We start from the raw sequence: 22,354 nt of genomic DNA on the forward strand, positions 1-22,354 counted from the left end.
GCCTCTCGATCGCGGGGTCCGAGGATTAAATCCCAGGTACCTCTGATTGTTCAAAGTTATGTGCGTGTTAGAAATTAATTATCACTTGCTAAACGGTGAAGGAAAAACATCGTGAGGAAACCTGCATACCTGAGATTTATAAAAAAAAAATCTCAAAGGTATGTGAAGTCTACCAATACGCACTTGTCCAGCGCGGTGGACTACGGCCTAATCCTTCTCATTATGAGAGGAGACCCGTGCCCAGCAGTGGGACAGTAATGGGTTGTTGATGATAATTTAATGGCTTTGAAATCTTATTTTTAGTTGTCGTTATAGAGATAGCTGTAATAAGACAAATATATTGTTTTGTTGAAATATATTTTTCTTATTATTGTAAGTAGCAAAGGAGCATGCAGTCCACCTGATTATGAGTGGCTACTGCCAGCCCATGGACATCTATATTCAATCCCAGATTAGATGACTCCTACCTGTGATCGACCACAGGTCTATTGCTACTCTAGGGGACTAAGTTGGAATGTTTCGCCTTATATAATATATATATATAGCCCTTTCTTCTTTGTATTCATGCTTTAGTACACATTTCAAAACAAAATATAGCAGCTCTATACTGTTGTTATAAGACAGAAATAGATGTGACAGTGGTGCCTTCGGAGTCTAACCATACAGACCAGCTTTAAATCAGTGCAATGATAGCTTATTGTTGTGAACTTCTAATATTCAAGTCTAGGATTCGATTAAATTCAATCATTTTAATGCATTTAAAATTGTAACTATAGAACTAGTTATCACCATACGAAAATGTAAAATTAACGGATCCTACTTGAAAATTTTAAATTATTGTTACGTTAGCTTAGTACGCTTAATTATAATTAATTTAAATTGCTACACCCTGACAGGGTTTCATGCCACTGTATCAAAATTTGTAACACCTTTATATGTATGTGATAACTGCATGATGCAATAAAGATTATGATTAAGATTAAAAATATACTCACCCCTTATAGTTGACGTTGTCAAGATTCTCCACTACAATTTGATATCTGAAAAAAATAATATTTTTCATTATATTATAACTAGCTGACCCGGCAAACTTTGTACCGCCTCAAAATCTATTTATCAAATATATTTCATATAAAATATAGCCTATGTTACTCGTGGATAATAGCTTTCGAATGGTGTAATAATTTTTAAAATCAGTCCAGTAGTTTTTGAGCCTATTCATTACAATCAGACAAACAAAGTTTTCCTCTTTATAATATTAGTGTAGATATTCATCATTTGTTTATCTATAATTCTATATTATAAGCTATACTCAAAGACCCTTATACATTCAAAAAGAAAATGTGTACTTATGTAGTCCGCGTAAAACTGCTAGTCCGCTCTGAATATAGAAATGAATCGCGTCGCCATAGCAAATTGTATGACTACACCTGCTCGCAACAATTTCAGAGCGGACTAGCAGTTTGGCGCGGACTATACACACATAAGTTGTTGTGTGTGTGCGTATTTCAATGTGTACACATGCAAGAAATAAAACTTACAACATATTATTGTGTTGGATGTCTTTTCATAAACATCTGTAATAAACCCCAGATAAAATTAGATTCTTATCTGAGATTGGCAACAGGTACGTTGCTACTGTTAGTTGGAAAACCTCGGATATGTATGTCCCTTATCACAATAAACCAGAACACATCAGCGCTTAACACTGCTGTTATAACAGAAATAGGTGTGGCGGTGGTGCCGCCGGAGTCGATCCACAAAGGGTTCTACCTACAAACTGCTAATTAAACAAATAAGTGATCTTCCAATCTTAAAATAATTTAAACTACTGATGATGGTAGAACCCTTTGTGGTTCGACTCCGGCGGCACCACCGCCACACCTATTTCTGTTATAACAGCAGTGTGTAATAACAGCGCTGCTGTGTTCCGGTTTGAAGGGTGTGGTAAGGGAGACATACTTTTTTAAGGCGTTCCGCTTAGTCTTGAGTAGCAGCGCATCTGTGGCCGACCTCAGGTAGGAATCTAATCCTATCTGCGGTTGATTACAAACGTCCAGGGGGGCAGTATCTTACCATCAGCTGGACTGCTCGTCTGCTACTCTATAATAAATTTTGATATAAAATAACTCACCGCTTCTTCTTCTCCCGTTTATTCGCTTTAGGCGCATAACTGCATAGTTTAAAACCAGTTTTTTTATTCAAAATATTGAACAGCCTCACAATTAGATTCATACAGTCATCATTAAACACATCAGCTGACGCTGTGAGTGGGTTCAAAGTGTTCAACCGGAGCAGCACATACATTTCACTAGTAGATAATTCGCTGATCTCTAACGACGCTCTCGAGTCATCTTTGACAAACTCTAGTATTGTTTCTAAGTTATTCATTAGAAATGTGTTAGAGACACTATGAACCAATTTGCGTTTTAGATCCAATCTTCGTAACGACTTCGGAGATGTCGGTGTGCGTTTGGTGGACTCTTTGAGTTCTAACTCTTCGGGGGTTAAAATGTATTTATTGCTACTTTTTGTTGTATCTGTACTGTTTTCTTCTAGATTTATATTTGTATTTATTGTAGATTTGATCTCGTCATTAGATATTTCGTTCGTAATGTTTATCCTAACATCTGTAATATTACTATTATTCAATTCATTTTCACCTATTTCGGGTAGATTTATATTTGTATCTGCTTCAATGGAAGATTTTTGGTTTATCTCTTCATTCATTCCGTTAGTATTGTTTATATTTTTAACATCTATAATGTTACTATTATCTAGTTCATTTCCATCTATACTAGTTTCCATACTTGGATGTACAGTAATGACGTCATTCCTCATATCTGTGTCTGTTATATTAAACAAATTTTCTACTTGATTAACATTTGTGTCAATTTTCAAATAAGATTTGATTTTAACCTTTTCATTAGTTATTTCTTTAGTATTACTTATATTAATAACATTCGTAGTATTACTATTATTGAGTTGATTTTCATCTATACCAATTTCCGTAATTGGTTGTACCATAGTGACGTCATTCCTCATATCTGTGTCTGTTATATTAAATGTATATTCTAGTTGATTCATATTTGTATTGATTTCCATATTAGGGTTTAGTTTAATCTCTTCATTAGCTATTTCTTGAGTATTGCTTTTATTTGTTACTTCGGTATAGTCAATTTGATTTCCATCTGCACCAATTTCTATACTTGGTTGTGTGATACTGACGTCATCTCTCATACTAAGCCTATTTTCTATTTGACTCATATTAGTATCTATTTCCATAGTAGATTTTATTTTAATCTCCTCATTCAACATTTCCCTAGTATTGTTTATATTTGTAATATCTATATTATCACTATTTTCAAGCTGATTTCCATCTATACAAATTTCCATGCTTGGCTGTACATCAGTGACGTCATTCTTCATTATTACAGATTCCGTGATGATTATATTAAGTATATCTTCAGGTTCATTAATATTATTATCAACTTCCATAGTTACTTGTACTGTAGTCACTTTATTACCAATATAAGTTTCTGTGCTACCATTTGCTTCTTTTATAGTCTCCACATTTTGTGTATTAAATGTTATTATATTATCTTTATTGTTAGTATCAATTGGATCAATTTTCTTAATTTTTCCTTCCTTGGCAGTTAATCCTTCATTTTGCAATTCATTGCTTAAAATTGGCACTTTAAAATGCGCAGTATCAGAATCTTTATTTTCTATCAAATCCTCTGCATTAACTCCTTTAATATTATTGCATGAAATGATTTTTTCATCATCGACAATTATTCCATCAGTTTGCAATGCACTGCACAAAGCAGGTACGTCAACATGCCTCGAATCAGAATCCTTATTTTTTGTCAAATCTTCGTGATTACCTCTTTCGATATGATTGCATGCATTTACTTCAAATTCGTTATTTTTCTCTTCAACAGCTATTTCTTCATTTAGTCCAGTACTTAAAGTGGGTACATCAACTTGCATAGAAACAGAATCTATATTTTCCGCTTCAACTTCATTAGAGTCTTTGACATTATTGTAGGATATTACTTTAAATCCCTTAACTTTTTCATCATCAGCTGTTATTCTTTCATTTTGTAATACATTACTTAAAGGCTCTTCAGACTGCGTAGTAATAACAGAATTTATATTTCCTGTCAAATCACCTTCATTATGTTCTTGAACATTCTTGTATGAATCTACAGTTTTAACATTAGCAAGTTCTTTATTCACTAACACTTCATTTACATGAGATTCAATACAATCTTCACTCCTTACTTCATTATCAGTGTATGAAATTTCATTATTATTTTCATTAACTATATAGTGAATATTCACTTCAGTAGATTCTGTATTTTCTGGTAAAGGCTCTGAATCTTTATCACTGATATATTGAACTGACTCATTATTATTAGTATTACAATAATCGTTAGAAACTGTGATTTTTAAGTCATTTTTACCAGAAATGTTTAAATTTTCAACACCTTTACTAATAGACTTTGTTTCTTCAAATTCTTTATCTATAGTTGATGGTGCATTCTCAATAATAGCCTTGATATTCCTGTAAAACAACCATTTTATTAATACTTCATGTTCTTCAAAATCATTTAAACATAAATAAGATAATATGAATAAGAAAATGTTATTATAGTCAACGCAAAAATTCAAGTCCGCTCTGAAGTTAAGAAGGTGTCAGTCGGTATCGCGCTGTCTTCGACCCGCAAATACCTAGAATTTGCTATTGCGACGCGACTAGTTTCTATATTCAGAGCGGACTAGCAGTTGTGCGCGGATTATACACAATTAATGAATATTAAATGATAACATTATTTCAATGTGACATTACTTAATTAAATATTAACATTGATTAAAATTTACTATAAAAGATATTGTATAAAATAATTGACATAAGCATAATTAACTATAATTTTATATTTACATGTTTTTTATTACAATAACAGGACATTATATTAATTGAACACTTTGATATGATTCCAAGATTTTATTAACTAGACATATAAAGTTCTAAAAAAAAATAGTAATATTTTTCAATTGTTAAATATAGTATTTAAATATTATTACCCCATAAATTATTAGTTATTAAAAAATGCATGCACACTTACTCAATAGTAGACACTTCTTTCCTCTTTTTGACTTTCTCAAAATTGACAAACCTGAAAAAAAAGGAAACCAGAAATTTAACTTACTTTTTAGATAATTCTCAATTAGAATAATATACTGAGAGTAATAATAAAATTATAGATTAGATTTATTTATAAATAAGAATACTAGTTTTTCATTTTTTGAAGGTGGTAGAACCCTTTGTGGTTCGACTCCGGCGGCACCACCGCCACATCTATTTCTACCTAATAACAGCAGTGTTAGGCGCTGCTGTGTTCCGGTTTGAAGGGTGTGGTAAGAAACAGACTTTTCCGAGGTGTTCCAGCTTAGTCCTCAGGGGTACGGTAAGAGTAGCAAACAAGCATGCAGTCCACCTGATGGTAAGTGGCTACTGCCGCCCATGGACATCTGTAATCAACCCCAGATAGGATTAGATATTCCTACCTGAGGTCGGTCACAGATGCGCCGCTACCCCTGAGGACTAAGCTGGAGCGCTTTGGAAAAGTCTGTCTCCCTTACCACACCCTTCAAACCGGAACACAGCAGCGCCTAACACTGCTGTTAATAGGTAGAAATAGGTGTGGCGGTGGTGCCGCCGGAGTCGACCCACAATGGGTTCTACCACATTCTTGCGAGAATCGAGAATGTGGAGCCAATACAAATCGCGAGAATGAGGAGCGGGCTATACACAAATGCTGTAACACTTAAGAAGGGTGGGCGGTTAATTGTGCAGGCCAGTGTATATTACAATTAAAATCAAAAAATAAACAGAAGCACCGAACAAACCATCGACTGACATTTACTGTAACTTTACTGACAACTGACAGATGTGACATTAGAGATGAGGCGTGTATACTGGAACAGGTTCAGCGACTAGGTATTTTACTGGACTAGGTCGGACCTAGTCTAAGTTTTAATATGTACCTAGTCCAAAACCAGATTGTACGCGTGTCGAGATTTAATGGGACTAGGTAGAACAGGTTCAGGGACTAGGTAGTTTCCCGGACTAGGTATAGTCTGATTCATAATTAGGTGTCCAAAATGTAAACAAAGAAATGTCACTGTCAAAATTAACAAGAAACAAAAACTGTAACAAACTCAACAAAAAACGAAAATTTAACAAATATACACAATTTAACAAACGCGTTATGTCAACGAGAAAACATTCGAGTTCAATCACAATCACGAAAATGAATAATATCAGTTACGAAACTTAAATGACAGGTCAAGAAATGTCTCGGATTCCGATTGTGTTACCATTATCACATTTTAATTTTCTACCATAAACTTTGTTTTTTATTATTGTTACTATACGGGACGAAATTGAGGTGATATAAATATTAGAAAATGTGATTTAATCTTAATTTATTTACATTATTATTTTATTATTGTTGTATTACTTTAATATCGACAAAAATAAGAAACTACCATTTCTAACGTATTCTCTTGATAGGTCAACACCTTTATTTACATTTTGGTCACCTAATTATGAATCAGACTATAGTATATCGGACGCGCCGGTTCATGACACTTTTACCACATGAACAAACTAGCTTCCTAGTCCAAGAATAAGTACCTAGTCCACACCAAATTGTAGTAATGAGACTTTATGGGACTAGGTGGAACAGGTTTCTGGATCACGTATTTTTAAATACTAGGAACAAGCATACCTAGTCCCAAATATACCTAGTACAACCCATCTCTAATTAACATCGTTGATGTCACTTCAACTTCAGCCATCTTACATTGAAACATAGATTACTTATCTATGCATGGAAAATAAATTAATAAACAAAGAAAATAAGTAAACTATTGATTTATTAAAAAAATATACGCGACGAATAGATAACCTCTCATTGGGAAGTCGGTTAAAAAGATAACAAATATTATAACATAATGTGTTCACTTAACTCCGTTGTTAATATTCGAACTATCCGATTTTTGCGTAACAGAGATCGACATTTGACAATGTCTAAATTGTCTAATGTAGTGTTGATCTCTGGTACGCGAAACGTTGGATAGATTGATTAATAAAAACGGGCGTTAATTGGCTTACAAAAAATACTTTTAAGATAAAAACAGTTCGATTGATATTTTCTTTTTAGTCAAATACAAATTTAATTTAATAATTTTCAGAGGAATTAGTTCTTATGTCACAGAAAACGGAATTATGACATTCCGTTTAGTTTTAAGATTTTTGTTTAACTAAGTGAAAAATGTAATATCTTTACATTACGTTTTTATGCATATTTTATGAGAGTTGTGGACTAGTGGTAGAAACCTATCAATTATTGAGGGAGCCATAGTTCGAATTCCAGGCTCTTGTACCTCTGATTTATCAAAGTTGTTATCAAATGTGTTAATATTCAAGGAAAACTTCGTGAGGAAACACCTATAGGTACTAGAAAAATTAAAAAGCTGTGCGTAATCTACCTATTTGCACTTGGGCAATGCGATGGACTATGACCTATACTCCTCTTACTTATTATAAATGCGAGTTGGTAATATAATTGGGTGTTTAACCTTTAAGGATAGACGTAATGCTGTTTTAATCCTTAGAAATATTATAAATCCGAAAGTAACTCTGTCTGTCTGTCTGTCTGGTTGTCTCTTCTTCACGCCCAAACCACTGAACCGATTTTAATGAAATTTTGTACAAAGATAGTCTGAGACCCGAGAAAGGACATAGGATAGTTTTTATCCCGGAAATCCCACGGGAACTAGGGATGGCGATCTAAGATCGATTAATCGGAGAATCGATCTTTTGGACCCAAAACATCGATTATTTTAATCGATATTAGTATCGAGTATTTGAATCGTAAACTATGCAATTGATCAAGTGATGATCTTTAGTAAAGTTGAAGGTACGAATTTTCATGTATGTTATATTATTTTCTTTTAAACGCGGGCGAAGCCGCGGGCAAAAACTAGTAATAAATAAATAGTAAATACGAAAGTGAGTGCCTTATTTGTTACACTTTCACGCCTTAACTACAAAACCAATTCTCATGAAATTTTGTACACACATTGTCAGGGGTTCAGGAAACACATAGGCTATTTTTTATCCTGAAAAAAAGTACCGTTCGCGAGGGATAGACAACTAACCGCAAGCAGAGCAGTGAATAAAAACTAGTATAGATATAATTTGAAGGTGGTAGAACCCTTCGTGGTTCGACTCTGGTGGCACCACGGCCACACCAATTTCTGCCTCATAAAAACAGTGTTAAATGCTGCTGTATTCCGCCGGTTCGGGTGTGGTAAGGGAGGCATACTTTTCTGAGTCGTTCCAGCTTAGTCCTCAGGGGTAGCAACACATCTGTGGCCGATAGTAATATCTAATACTATCTGAGGTTGATTACAGATATCCATGGGCGGCAGTAGCTACTTACTATCAGGTGGACTGCATGCTCATCTGCTACTCCTATATTAGAGTAAATAATACTTACTTCAAGAGACCAAGATCAGCCTGACACAAGGAGACTACAAACTCATATCTAAGTTTGAAGATGCTCATTGCCTCCCACACCGGGTTCCATAGGGAGTCCCGCCCAAACCCAGCCTCCTCATCCTGCTTTAGAATCGCATTGTAAAGGTAACATGCTTCTTTGTATGGCATGTTCGGATACCTGGAGGATTGAATTTGTTTATTTATTTATTTACTCTTTATTGACCATGTTAAAAACAGTGTGGTGCAAAAGGCGGACTTAATGCTAAATAGCATCTCCCAGTCAACCTTAGGGATGTGCAGAAAAATTGAAGGCGGTACAACTGTACTAAAAAAATCATAATAAAAATAAATAATAAAATAAAATGAAAAAGAAAAACGGGGAGAAAGGAGAAAATGAAAAAAGAAAGAATGTGAGAAAGAAAGAGAAAAAAAAGAAATGAGTTATAAATAGATGAGAAGTAAATACATTTTAAATTTAATAGAATTTAATTTAATAGTAGAACTTTTACAGTGTGATTTAAGATGTACTATAATCAAAACTATTTCTAGTGTGAAACAGTACATTAAGGTGAAGAGTATGGATATTGGTTTACTTTCATGTGAGGCGACTATTGACCTCAGGCGTGGCAATGCATCTGGTTCGGTTTTAGGTAGAACACATTCTATACGGAATTATATTTTATAGTGGCCATTTATCATTCATATAGAGCTTATGTTAGCAGGGTTGTGATAGCGAAATAGAATATATGTATCACTGTTGACTACCAAAAAAGTTATTGCTCTATTTTTCTTGCAAAATACCAAGCAGTATAAGCAAGTATAAGAAGCAGTAAGCAGAAGACTTATGACTTCTTTTTTTGTTAATGAGGGGGAATCTTTCAAGAGGTTCCCATTGTCGTGGAAGCGGGGCTATGTGGGATTCTTACCGCACTAAAACACTCCTTGTGACCTTGACACTGTGTTCAAGAGTCTGAGATCTCCAAAGGAATGCAAACCGGAGTCCTCTAAGCATCTTACCCAGTCAGACACTACCCTGGTGAGCATAAAACTCGCCAAACCATCTAATGTGTATGACGGTATGTGGCCACACATACCACTGCCTGGTACGTGGCCTAGGGAGCTCTTACTCTTGTCACCCACATCTCCAGACGCCCCCATTTGGGTGCCTCTTACAACAGGCGGAGGATACCATAGCCCTATTCTGGTCTCATTACTAAAGGAACATGACTTATGGCCTTAATCAGTCTTTAACAATACTGTGTACTGCCAGAGAGCTATAGGTCATGCTTGCTACTTCAATAATATAAAATAGAAACCTGAGTGTCTGTCGAGATGACTTCAGAAACTGCAATGTGGTCTTCACCCATATCTCTTTGAATGCTATGCGGATTGGTTTCTCAAAACGCTCCGACCAGTGCAGAGCTTGACGTTTTTTGTTTTGTTTCTTGAGGAATACCGATCTGAAAAGGAAATTAAACCAAAGTTAGGTATATACATTATATGTACCATAAGAGTTCCTAACCCCATGAACCATGTGACGTAGTGGTCACCATACTGGTCTGACTCGCAAAAGTCCCATGTTTTATCCCCAGCCAGACTGATTTCTAAATGATGAATTTAGATTTCTGTTTCTGGGTCTGGGTGTTTGTGTATTTATCTCTGTGTGTGTCCATAGCACTCACAATACCAGTGTGGGGCTGTGAGTGTAGAAAGAGTATATACATATGCAGACAAAGAGCATGAAGATCGTAGAACCCTTTGTGGTTCGACTCCGGCGGCACCACTGCCACACCTATTTCTGCCTAATAACAGCAGTGTTAGGCGCTGCTGTGTTCCATTTTTAAGGGTGTGGTAAGGGAGACATACTTTTCCGAGGCGTTCCAGATTAGTCCTGAGGGGTAGCAATGCATCTGTGGCCGACCTCAAGTATTTCGCCACCGCCACACCTATTTCTGGCATAACAGCAGTGTTAAGCGCTGCTGTGGACCGGTTTGAAGGGTGTGGTAAGGGAGACATACTTTTCCGAGGCATTCCAGCTTAGTCCTCAGGAGTAGCGGTGCATCAGATGACCTCTGATAGGAATATCTAATCCTACCTGGGGTTGATTACAGATGTGCTTGGGCAGCAGCAGCGACCTTCTATCAGGTGGTCTGCATTATAGTAATTATCAGAGTTTAATAAAAAACTGCCAATACTTACAGTCCTGTCTTTAATTTATTCCCAACAGAAATTTCCCAAGAAAATATGTTTTTTTCATTGTCTAATATTTTCAGAATTTCACTCGCGACCACCTTACATTCATCGGTAAAAAAGTCCGATTGCAAATTTAATTTATCTACAATTATCATGTAATAAAACGGCAAATAATCCTCTTTCATGTTCAGATAACACATCTCTTGTATGTTGCTTTGTAAAAAATCCAAAATCTTTCTCAAATTCATCAAAATACATTCAGATTCCATCGATTTTATCACGGTTTTAGAACAAATATTCGAGTCGGCGAATGTGGCGGCAAAATCCCGGAACTCCATTTTTACTTATATTTTTATTTTTTTTATTATTGAAAGCAAAAATTACAAGGGTCCACTGTCACAAAAACATAAAATCGGTCATGGTCACAGGCAATATCGAAAGTTTAAGTATTATTGAAAGTAAATATGTTTTATTCGATCAATTAATGCACATACCACAATCACTTGAACTTACATTTATATAAATTACACACTTAATCATTACAGTACTGGAATATGTTTTATTTCATTAATTAATCACAGGTGTAAAAAAATATTTTATTTTGCGAAAAACGTTAATCGTTATCGGTTTCCGTGATTCGACTTTGACTTTTTAAAGTAGGGATGTGAAAATATAATCGATTATTTTAAAAATCTATTATTTTTTAAAAATAATCGACTTTTATTAATCGATTTATTGACCAAGAATATTCGATTTTTTATTAATCGATTTTTCATTTCGGTACACCATACTTTGGATATTTTTCAAAAGTCGCAGCCTTGAATTACTAAATAGATGATTTATTTCGTGGTTTTACATCATACTTTCGGTATTTTAACTGCAGCTCTATAATAGTATTACTCGAAACGCCATCTAGGGTCTAACAAACATAACGTATTTTTTTTATGGCAGCACTCGAAAAGTCGGTTGGTAAAACAGTACAGTCATTTGATATTTTGCATAGACGGTGGATTTAAAAGTTTCTTCCCCGTTTAACTTCAAACTTTGTTTTTAATAATTTTGACAATATAGCCCGTTGATTAAGTGTGCAAGTGAGTTTGCGGTTTATTACTTGTGGTGTTTTGCATAAAAATGTCAACTAAACAACGTATGACGTATGACGGTATGACGTTAATACCCTGGAAGGGGGGGAGGATGCTAGTGTGGGACGCTACGTGTGTCGACACACTGGCTCCTTCTCACCTCCAGGCGTCTTCCTCTGGCGCGGGGGCGGCGGCTACTACTGCTGAAAACACCAAGCGTCGTAAATATATTAGTTTATGCAATAACTATATATTTGTGGCGTTTGGTGTTGAAACTTTGGGTCCATGGGGTCCGGATGCTTGGCAGTTGTTTAAACAGCTGTCAACTCGTTTGGTCGACGTCTCTGGGGACCCGAGAGCTGGCATGCATTTTGCTCAAAGAATTGGTACAGCAATTCAGAGAGGAAATGCTGCCAGCGTCTTAGGAACCTTGCCCAAAGACAGTGATGGTGACAATTTTTTATGGTAGTGTTTTTGTTTTTATATTTTTGTTTTTCATTTTTGTATATATGTAAATTTTGTAAATAACTTGTTTAATATTTACTTATAGTTTATTTTATTATAATTGTAAATATTTTTCAGTTAATAAAGTTACATGGTCCATCATACATAGAAAAAAAAAAACTAAACAACCAAAAAGTTGTTGGAGGGCTTACTTTATAATAAAAACAATGGTACAACTATTAAAACTGCGAAGTGTAAATATTGCTCAAAAGAACTTTAGTGAATCGTTAGTTGAAAATTTTAATTTTTTGTTTTCATGAACGAAGTGAATTGTTTTTGTTTATTTACATTTAGTAAGCTTTTATTTTAATTTCAATTAACAAATAAAGACTGTAGTATTTATAGAGATGATTGATTGCTAGATAACCAAGTTTACTTTTCTATGGTAATAGTAATTTATTATCATAACACAAGATTGAATTATAAAGAATCCAATCTTTTCAAAAATATTTTATTCGTATAATAAATAATTATTTCATACATACTAGTAGCTTTGGATTATTGAGTTGAGTTGTTTTATTATTTTATCAAAAAATCGATTCTTAAAATCGATTATTTTTAGTAAACAAATCGATTTTTGGAAAATCGATTATTATTTGGTAAAAAAAAACGATTAATATAAAAATCGATTTCACCGCCAAGTCACATCCCTTTTTCAAAGTTTAATAAAATGTTACCTTGCTCAATACATTATTATCGGACAATATTTTTAACCAGATAAAGAAAGTACCCTGTATATAATAATACTCTATGAGATAAAGTGTTGTTTACATTTATGTTAAGTAGATTTCATATAGCAAATAAGTATTATTAAATATTAAAAGTAAAAAGAAAATAAGTTTCTTATTACTAATGTTAAGAATATTAAAATTATCAAAAATGTGATACATTTTTGATGATACTTATTTACCTATGTACACTTGTACAGCGCTTGTATTTATATTTCTATTAACCTTTACCCCAAAGAGTATGGTATCTCATCTTTACCCTTTCCTTTTTTACACTTACTGTATAAAGGCAATAACATAATGGAAATTTGTTTCCAAGTGAATAAAATAAAAATATGTTTAATAATACATATAAAACACAGTGAGAGTATTAGATAATATTATGCTAGATTATTTCAATTACCAGGTACAAACTATATATTAACATCATGACAGTGGCAATCTTATCGCCTTGGCTGAAAGGCAAGAACCCAAGGCCGTAAAAGACTGTATTAAAAAAAAATGTTACCACCAGAATTTGACGTTTAGTATCGTGATATAAATAAAAATCCAATGAAAACAAAGCTTATTATCAATAATCATAAATTAAATGTAGCCGGCGTTGACCAAAAAATGTCGTTCGACGCGAACTGGAACGTGGATAAGTACAAAGAAGAGCATGAGAGTGACGATATGTGGGAGTTACGGAAAGCATTTTTGCTTAAATGGAAGAATGATTACTCAGAAGAGAGACTGGTGTGTTTGGCGCGCTTGTTTACAAATATTGAGTGCCTGGGGTGCACGTATCCGATCGAAGTTATGGACGAAATCTCGAAATTATCGTGTGATGTAAGTTGTTTTTAACCCATTACTGTCTCACTGGGTTCAGAGAGGAGTTCAGAGTACAGTCCACCATGGTGGTTAAGTGCGGATTACTTAACACCTAGGATTTTTTCTTAGAATTCCAAGGTGTCGGTTTTTTTATGATGCTTCCCTTCACTGTTTGAAATTGATAATAAATTTTTGTACACCTGTAAATTTAAAAATTGAAGTTGGTAATCAGTTTTACTTTTTATTTGCCATCAAGAAGCTCCTACCCCCAACCTCCCCAAATTAGTTCCTGGGATTATTAATTGGCACCCTATTAAATATAGATACATAATATAGGAGTAGCAGATGAACATGCAGTCCACCTGATGGTAAGTGGCTACTGCCGCACATGGACATCTGTAATCAACCCCAGATAGGATTAGATTTTCCTACTTTTGGTTGGGCACAGATGCCATAAGATATATAAAAATACCAAGAGCTTTTAATTATGCCTCATTTTATTTCAGATACCAAATGAATATAGGGATAAACGGAAAACCAGATTACAACGGACATTCGTCTCAGCATCAGAAGCTGCGGCCGACCACATTCAGAGACCAAAACAAAAAAGTCCGAAAACAAAAAACACAAATAAAATACGAAAACATAACACAAACGAAATTAAAAAACATAGTAAAAGAAAAAAACCAAAGAAAATCAATTTCGTTGCACAAAGTAACGAAGTGAAAAAAACATTGAATAACGAAAACTTGAATAATGTATGTGATTCAGAACAAAACATAACGGAAATGGAAATTGAAACGAAATCAGATGAGACTTTGATTTTGGAACCTGAAGTTAATAGATTAGTATGTCAAAGTACTCCAAAACAAAGAACATTGAAGTTGTTCTATACTAAGGAAATGTTAGAAGTAAAGTGTTTGAATTCTGCACTCTTTAACGAGAGCATGTTTGAAACGGAATATGGTAAATTGGTTCTCGTTATAAAACCCTGGATCGATGTAGCATCTAATGTTATAGGTGCGTTTATTTAAATATGAGTCTCTTTTAAATGAAGGTGGTAGAAACTTTTGTGGTTCGACTGTGGCGGCACCACCGCCGCACCTATTTCTGTTATAACCGCAGTGTTAAGTGCTGCTGTGTTCTAGTTTGAAGGGTGTGGTAATGGAGACATACTTTTCCGAGGCATTCCAGCTTAGTCCTCAGGAGTAGTGGCGCATCAGATAACCTCTGATAGGAATATATAATTCTACCTGGGGTTACAGACGTCCATGGGCGGCAGTATCCACTTACCTGGACTTCATGCTCCATTGCTACTCCTATATTATAAAAAAAAAGAGTTTTTTTTTTAGGGTTGCATACTCAAAGGGTAAAAACTAAACACTATTACGAAGATTCCGCTGTCTGTCCGTCGAATATAGCAATAGATGTATCGGTGTTTCTTTATACTTGGCTAGATAGCATTATATCATATAACTAAGTATCCTTGAAAATAATAAAATGTATAAAAATAATTAACATTTGGTGGTACGGAACCATGTTCAACTCGTACTTAGGTAAGAAACTTAAAAACTGAAATGTCAAATCAAATAAATTTTTTTTTGTTCAAGATAGGTTCTTTACAGAGCACTTTTTGAATGTCAATACAACTACCACCACTTCACAAGGTGTTTCGTTATGGAGAAGAAACATGTCATATTTAAACAAAAAAAAAATCCACCACAAATTTTATTTTTTCTATAGATTCGTGTAAAAACTGTGAGTTGTCAGTGAAACAAACGTATAAGGAGAAAACCTTCACTTTGACCGTGAATGGTAAGGTGATGGCGTCCGCGGAGGGCACTAGTAAGAAAAACGCCAAAGAGGTCGCTTGCAAAATAGCTTGGAATGTAAGTATCTGGTTTTGAATACTGAAGTAGCATAGCTTGGAGTTTGATCGTAATGTTATGCTGTAATGTAACTGTTTCTGTTACAAAAATAGTTACAATAAGACTTTCTTCAAAAAAAAAGTCAAGGCTCATTACTTGCTTTGAATTGAATTTCCTCCTCTTTTTATCCTTCTTCTCCAAGACGTATTTCCTTTTAGTGTACCTATTATACCTATGTAATACCATTTACATAAGATATATGTGTAGTTTATTTATATACTTTCTGCTTTCTGTGTACACCTTACCTTCTTCATTTCTCATATATATTTAAGGAAGAAATCGCTCATTAGTGATAAGACCGCCTTTTTGTATACCGTCTCTAATATTATTTTATGTGTTCCTTGTATTGTGGTGTGCAAATAAAGATTATTTGTTGTAGTTGTTTCTTGCGACTTATGGCGCACCGGAGAAGTTTCATTAAAAAACTTACCCAAGTTTTACACCCTATATAATTTCGGCCGGAACAGTGGCCGCATTTACAGTTTTGGCCAGAAATCGGCCGAACCTATCGGCTCATCGGCGCTTGTGCACTTTGCGTTCTTAGGATGTTAGGATTGCGTTCGGATGTACTCAGACGTTTCGTGTCCATTTGACTTTCAATACGCCAACGAGGTGCACCTGACTATTCAGATATCGTTATTTCAAAAATTAGCAACGAAATAATATCGAAATACCTTTTTGTTTTTAATAATATAGGAGTAGCAGACGAGCATACAGTCCACCTGATGGTAAGTGGCTACTGCCGCCCATGTACATCTGTAATCAACCCCAGATAGGATTAGATATTCCTACCTGAGATCGGCCACAGATGCGCCGCTACCCCTGAGGTCTAAGCTGGAACGCCTCGGATAAATACACACTTACCACACCTTTCAAACCAGAACACAGCTGTTCTTATATTTAAATTATGTTTTTATTGCAGTTATCATCATTCATCATCAACCCATTATTGTTGCACTATTACGCACGGGTCTCCTCTCAGAATGAGAAGGATCAGGCCATAGTCCACCGCGCTGGCCAAGTGCGTATTGGTAGACTTCACATACCTTTGAGATTTTTTATTATAGATGTCTTTCTCTTTTGCAGTACCTGCGACATAATGTAGTATCGTTGATGGTAAAGGAAGAGTGGATAGCGCAGAACAACACATGCATCTCCAATCATGATATTTTGCCCAGTAACAATAATAACAAGGTTATACCCATGGAAGATAGTGTTGCGTTGAAGTAAGTCAGCGGAATGTAGTAGTAGTATATAAAGTGTAGGTGTCTTTTGTTTACTTTTTTAGGGTTCCGTACCCGAAGGGTAAAAATGGAACCCTATTACTTAGACTTCGCTGTCTGTCCGTCTGTCCGTCTGTCACAGGGCTATATCTCCGGAACCGTAATAGATAGACACATGAAATGTTTACTGAGGATGCATAATGGTGGCCTCTATAACAACAAATACTAAAAATAAAATAAAGTTTACCATATGAGGTAACGTTTGATTCGTCTAAATTGTAGGAGTGAAAAAGTGCTACATTTTGAAACAATCAGATTATTCGTTTGTATAATAATTACATAGTTACGTACGTCAAGAAGTTTGTCGACGGGAGATCTCTCTGTAGCTCTCACCTAGCCCAGGTGATCATTTATTTATTTATTTTATTGATCTAATTAGAACGGCCAAGGCCACTTGCACTAACTAGACAGATCTAACATACAGACAAACTCCAAGCATACAGACATGATCAGCTTCCAGTCATCAGCAAGCACATCACAGTTCGGATAACGATCCATGAGCGCGTTCAATGTCGCAAGTGTGCGCGGAGCAGGTGATTTAGCGCGCGACACAGTGTGGGAAGGCGGAACCACAAATAACTAATAATATTATGTCCGGACAACGGTCGTGCTCCGACAGTCTCGGTTCGGACCCTGTATATATGCACGTTGTTGGGAAAACTTCAATAGCGTGATTCAGAAACGTGTAGCGACATCTCTTGACGAGTTGCGAGAAGTCGCCTAAGAAATATAACTTCTTTTGTATGTAAATAAATAAATAAATAAATGTTTTTTATTTTCAGGATGATGAAGCTTATGGGGTGGAAGGGTGGGGGGCTGGGGGTTGATTGTCAGGGAATAGCTGAACCGATTCAAGCAAATTCGAAAAAGGTGAAATTAATTATTGTATTATCTTAAATTTATAAAAATATGTAACTTGAATTATTATCATCATCATCAACACATTACTGTCCCACTGCTGGGCACGGTCTCCTCTCAGAATGAGAAGTATAATTAATAAGTGAAGTAATAACTTTGTATGTGTTTTTACGAAAATTACGCGGACGGACGAGTATGAAATTTGCCACAGTTATAGTTTATATACTGAAGAAGTGCAGAATGCTAAAATATTTTTTAAATAATGCATAGAAAGTACATTAAATCAATACAAAACACATTACACACACTACCACGCATTTGATACATCACATACAATTCACAAACTACAATACTTTCTTATAAAATGACACTTTGACATTTTATTCTCACATTGACATTTTGACATTTTTTTTTGTTTCACGAATTAATTATACTTTTCATTCTGAGAGGAGACCCGTGCCCAGCAGTGGGACAGTAATGTGTTGATGATGATGATGATGATAATGAGACTATCACTGCTTTTTACCATCTTTGAACAATTTATCATCATCAGGCAAACCGCAATGGGATCGGCCACAAAACCGGCGGTTTCTCCGCGTTTCGTACCGCCAGTATGGCGCTGATGCAACGTCACATCGACGCTTTGGACGGGGACTTAGTGTTCTCGCCGAACTTCATGGCGAACGAGCGAGCGATAATGCACAAGTGCGCGACGCGGTGCGGCCTAGAGTCTCTGAGCTATGGGAGTAATGAGCAGTGAGTATTTCTAAATATATATAACTCAAAGGTGACTGACTGACGTAGTGATCTATCAACGCACAGCCCAAACCACTGGACGGATCGGGCTGAAATTTGGCCTGCAGGTAGATGTTATGACGTAGGCATCCGCTAAGAAAGGATTTTGATCAATTCTACCCCCAAGGGGATAAAATAGGGGATGAAAATATTACTTCGTAACGCGAGCGAAGCCGCGGGCAAAAGCTCGTTTTTTATATATTCAACCTAATGATAGGGCAGACGGGCTACCTGAAGGGAAGTCACCATCGCCTATGGACATTTGCAACACCAGAGGAGTCGCCAATGCATCGCCGGCTTTGAAGGAGAGCTCTTTTGCACCCCTCTTGAAGAGCCCCATGTCATAGTCCTGAGGGAATACCTCAGGAGGAAGTTCATTCCACATTTTGCACGTACGTGGCAAAAATGACCATGCAAGCTGAACCGTTGAGGACCGCCAGTTGATGAGGATGGAACCTCATCCTTAAGCGAGTGGTGCGATGAAGGAAGAGTGAGTATTGTTTTTTATGGCCCTCGGTCATAGATTAGTAAAGATTACTCACTCCTAACAAGAAAATGTACCCAGTTTTGAGAATTGAAATAGTTGCAAAAAAAAGTTTTGCCACGTCTCCGTGCTAAAATGTCCCTAAAATATTCGAAATTATTATTATAAATTATTTATTTATTATGTAAATTACGCAGTATTAGTTATTTATTCGTAAATTTTCTCTAAAAATGTTTTTATTTGTCAAGAATTCAAAAAAAGAACTTACTATAATAAGCCATTTGCGGCTTCATTCAATTTCAAGGCGGCGAAGTATCTTTACTAATCTATGCCCTCGGTACTCTAGCGGACTAAGAGGGGAGAGCCCTCAAGCTCAATTTTATTAATATTTGGTACTCCATGTATCGTAATTTTAGACAGTTTAGACACATGTTAATATAAGATCGTCGCTATAGGCGTTAAATCATTGACCCTAATTTATTATTACAATATAGGAGTAGCAGACGAGCATACAGTCCACCTGATGGTAAGTGGCTACTGCCGTTCCTGGACATCTGTAATCACCAGATAATATTAGATATTCCTGTCGGTCACAGATACACCGTTACCCCTGAGGACTAAGCTGGAACGCCTCGGAAAAATATGTCTCTCTTTAAGTGTTCTGGCTTCTGGACACAGCAGCGCTTAACACTGCAGTTATAACAGAAATAGGTGTGGCGGTGGTGTCGCCGGAGTCGAACCACAAAGAGTTCTACCACTTTCATTAGGGAGAAAAAACAGAATAATTGATTATAACTTATGCATATTACTTTGTTTCTTACAGAGAACGGTTCCTAGTGGTATCGAATAAGGTGGATCCCTTCAAGCTAGTCCCAGCGGTCACCAAACAGGGCGGAGACACGCCCAAGTACCGAGTGTATATACCGGCTGCACTAGCTGATAAGAAATAAATAACTATTATATTATCATTATACTAGTTTTTGCCCGCGGCTTCGCCCGCGTTTAAAAGAAAATAATTTAACATGCTAACATACATAAAACTAAAAATTCGTACCTTCAACTTTGCTAAAGATCGTCATTTGATTGAATGCATAGTTTACGATTCAATCCTTACTAATATCGATTAAAATAATCGATGTTTTGGGTCCAAAAGATCGATTCTCCGATTAATCGATTTTAGATCGCCATCCCTAGTTGCCGTGGGATTTCCGGAATAAAAACTATCCTATGTCCTTTCTCGGTTCTCAGACTATCTTTGTACAAAATTACCTTTACCGATTTTCACCAAACTTTATATGCATATTCAGTAAGTCTGAGAATCGGCTACTATCTATTTTTCATACCCTTAAGTGATAAGGGTTGTTCACCCTTAATATATTTTTAATGTGGCAACACTACATTTGCCGGGTCAGCTATTATATATATACATTTTTTATAATATAGGAGTAGCAGATGAGCATGCAGTCCACCTGATGGTAAGTGGCTACTGCCGCCCATGGACATCTGTAATGAACCCGAGATAGGATTAGATTCCTACCTAATCTCGGCCACAGATGCGCCGCTACCCCTCAGGACTAAGCTGGAAAGTCTCGGAAAGTATGTCATATGAAAACTGTTATATTACGAGTATCATTATATTATATTTTGACAAAGGTTGTGCGTGTGGCAGTGGCGCCACTGTCGATAATGGTTGTCTAAACTATCTACAAAGTGGACTATTTTAATTATTATATTGTAAACTAGCTGACCCGGCAAACTTTGTACCGCCTCAAAATCTATTTATCAAATATATTTCATATAAAATATATCCTATGTTACTCGTGGATAATGTAGCTTTCGAATGGTGAAAGAATTTTTAAAATCGGTCCAGTAGTTTTTGAGCCTATTCATTACAACCAATCAAACAAACAAAGTTTTCCTCTTTATAATATTAGTATAGATATTTAATTAGTTTTGGAAAAGGTAGTTGGAGCCGTGTTCCGATAGTCTCAGTTCGGAGCTCGTATATATGCAAGATGTTGAGAAAACTTCGATAGCGTGATTCAGAAAAATGTGGCGCCATCTCTTGGTGTGTGCAAAGTTATGTGAATAAGAGCCGTACAAACTTATCCTATGTAATAATATGTGTGTTATTGTGGAAATCAAAGGCAATGTAAAACAATTATAATGAAATCATGAATCTCCAGAGTTTTTATATTAATGTGAAAAATAGTCAGTGTGTTTGAATTTTAAAATTATAATAGGATGTAAAATGTGAAAATATTTTTTTACTTATTTTTCATACGTGTACATTCTGTATATAAGTTTTTAATAGTGTACAGTTTTATTTATTTCTTGTTTTATTTAACCAGAGATTAATTTTATGTTTTGTAAATAAGTATGTATGTATTATGGAAATAATTTATAAATAAATACTTAATAAATTGTGGGCAGATTTTTTTTACTCTACTTTACGATATGTGCGACAGTTTTTACACTGTACTGAATTTCGAGGATAGGATATTTAAAGTTTTTAATTGGATTGCGATGCGATAACTGCTATTATAAAGTTATTGATTGTACATGCACACGAAAAACATAATTTCAGATTAAAATATATGAATTTCGAAGTCCTAAATAATGATATCGTTTTTTTTTAAATGAAATTATCGTAGAATTTTACGCAATATAGAGCATTTAAAAAAAGTTTGGAAAATCCAAAAGTGCACGACTCATAATGCTCATTTAATTATGAAATATAAAAAAAAAAAACTTAAGTCGTTCAAAATTAATAGGGAATATGCATGTGATTTAGATTTGCTTGTTATTTTTTTCCTTGGTACATTACGGTCCTGAAATTACATCTAAACCATTATTTCTTCTTTATTTCGTATTAAATTGTTTAAAACTTTAATCAAAAATCGTAAATTATGCGCGCGAAATTCAAATTTGCAAAACGCATTCCCATTGGTCGAATCGAAAAATGACGTCACATAGCGTATTACGATGTTTATCGGCGTCAATATTCAAACTGTTTGAGAGGAAAATTGTTTTTGTCTATATTCCTACAGTGTTATTTATTACCTATTGCGATTTTTTTACATAGTATTATTAGGAATAATCAAAAACAAT

At 35.2% G+C, this 22,354-nt stretch overlaps 2 protein-coding genes and 1 long non-coding RNA gene across 3 annotated transcripts in view; 2 read left to right on the forward strand and 1 right to left on the reverse strand.

The window, feature by feature from the left end:
* The window catches only part of LOC140748655 (uncharacterized), a 342,763-nt gene that overhangs the window by 210,535 nt on the left and 109,874 nt on the right, over positions 1–22,354 (forward strand). The gene's annotated exons all lie outside the window — the stretch shown is intronic.
* Positions 983–8,753, reverse strand: LOC140748643 (uncharacterized). The gene is made up of 4 exons (XM_073081485.1): positions 8,577–8,753; positions 5,133–5,183; positions 2,135–4,570; positions 983–1,040 (listed from the first exon to the last, which is right to left on the reverse strand). The coding sequence occupies exons 1-4, from the start codon at positions 8,744–8,746 to the stop codon at positions 992–994; spliced, it is 2,706 nt and encodes a 901-aa protein (XP_072937586.1). The 5' UTR covers positions 8,747–8,753; the 3' UTR covers positions 983–991.
* Positions 13,598–20,214, forward strand: LOC140748677 (uncharacterized). Its single transcript, XM_073081523.1, has 7 exons — positions 13,598–13,913; positions 14,402–14,915; positions 15,639–15,784; positions 16,910–17,049; positions 17,889–17,976; positions 18,518–18,720; positions 20,067–20,214. Exons 1-7 carry the CDS (start codon positions 13,638–13,640, stop codon positions 20,191–20,193), a joined length of 1,494 nt encoding a protein of 497 aa, XP_072937624.1. The 5' UTR covers positions 13,598–13,637; the 3' UTR covers positions 20,194–20,214.

The sequence above is a fragment of the Epargyreus clarus genome, unplaced genomic scaffold (genome assembly GCF_041222505.1).
Source record: "Epargyreus clarus isolate Ecla_fem2 unplaced genomic scaffold, WU_Ecla_fem_2.2 ptg000016l, whole genome shotgun sequence".
Lineage (NCBI taxonomy): Eukaryota > Metazoa > Arthropoda > Insecta > Lepidoptera > Hesperiidae > Epargyreus > Epargyreus clarus.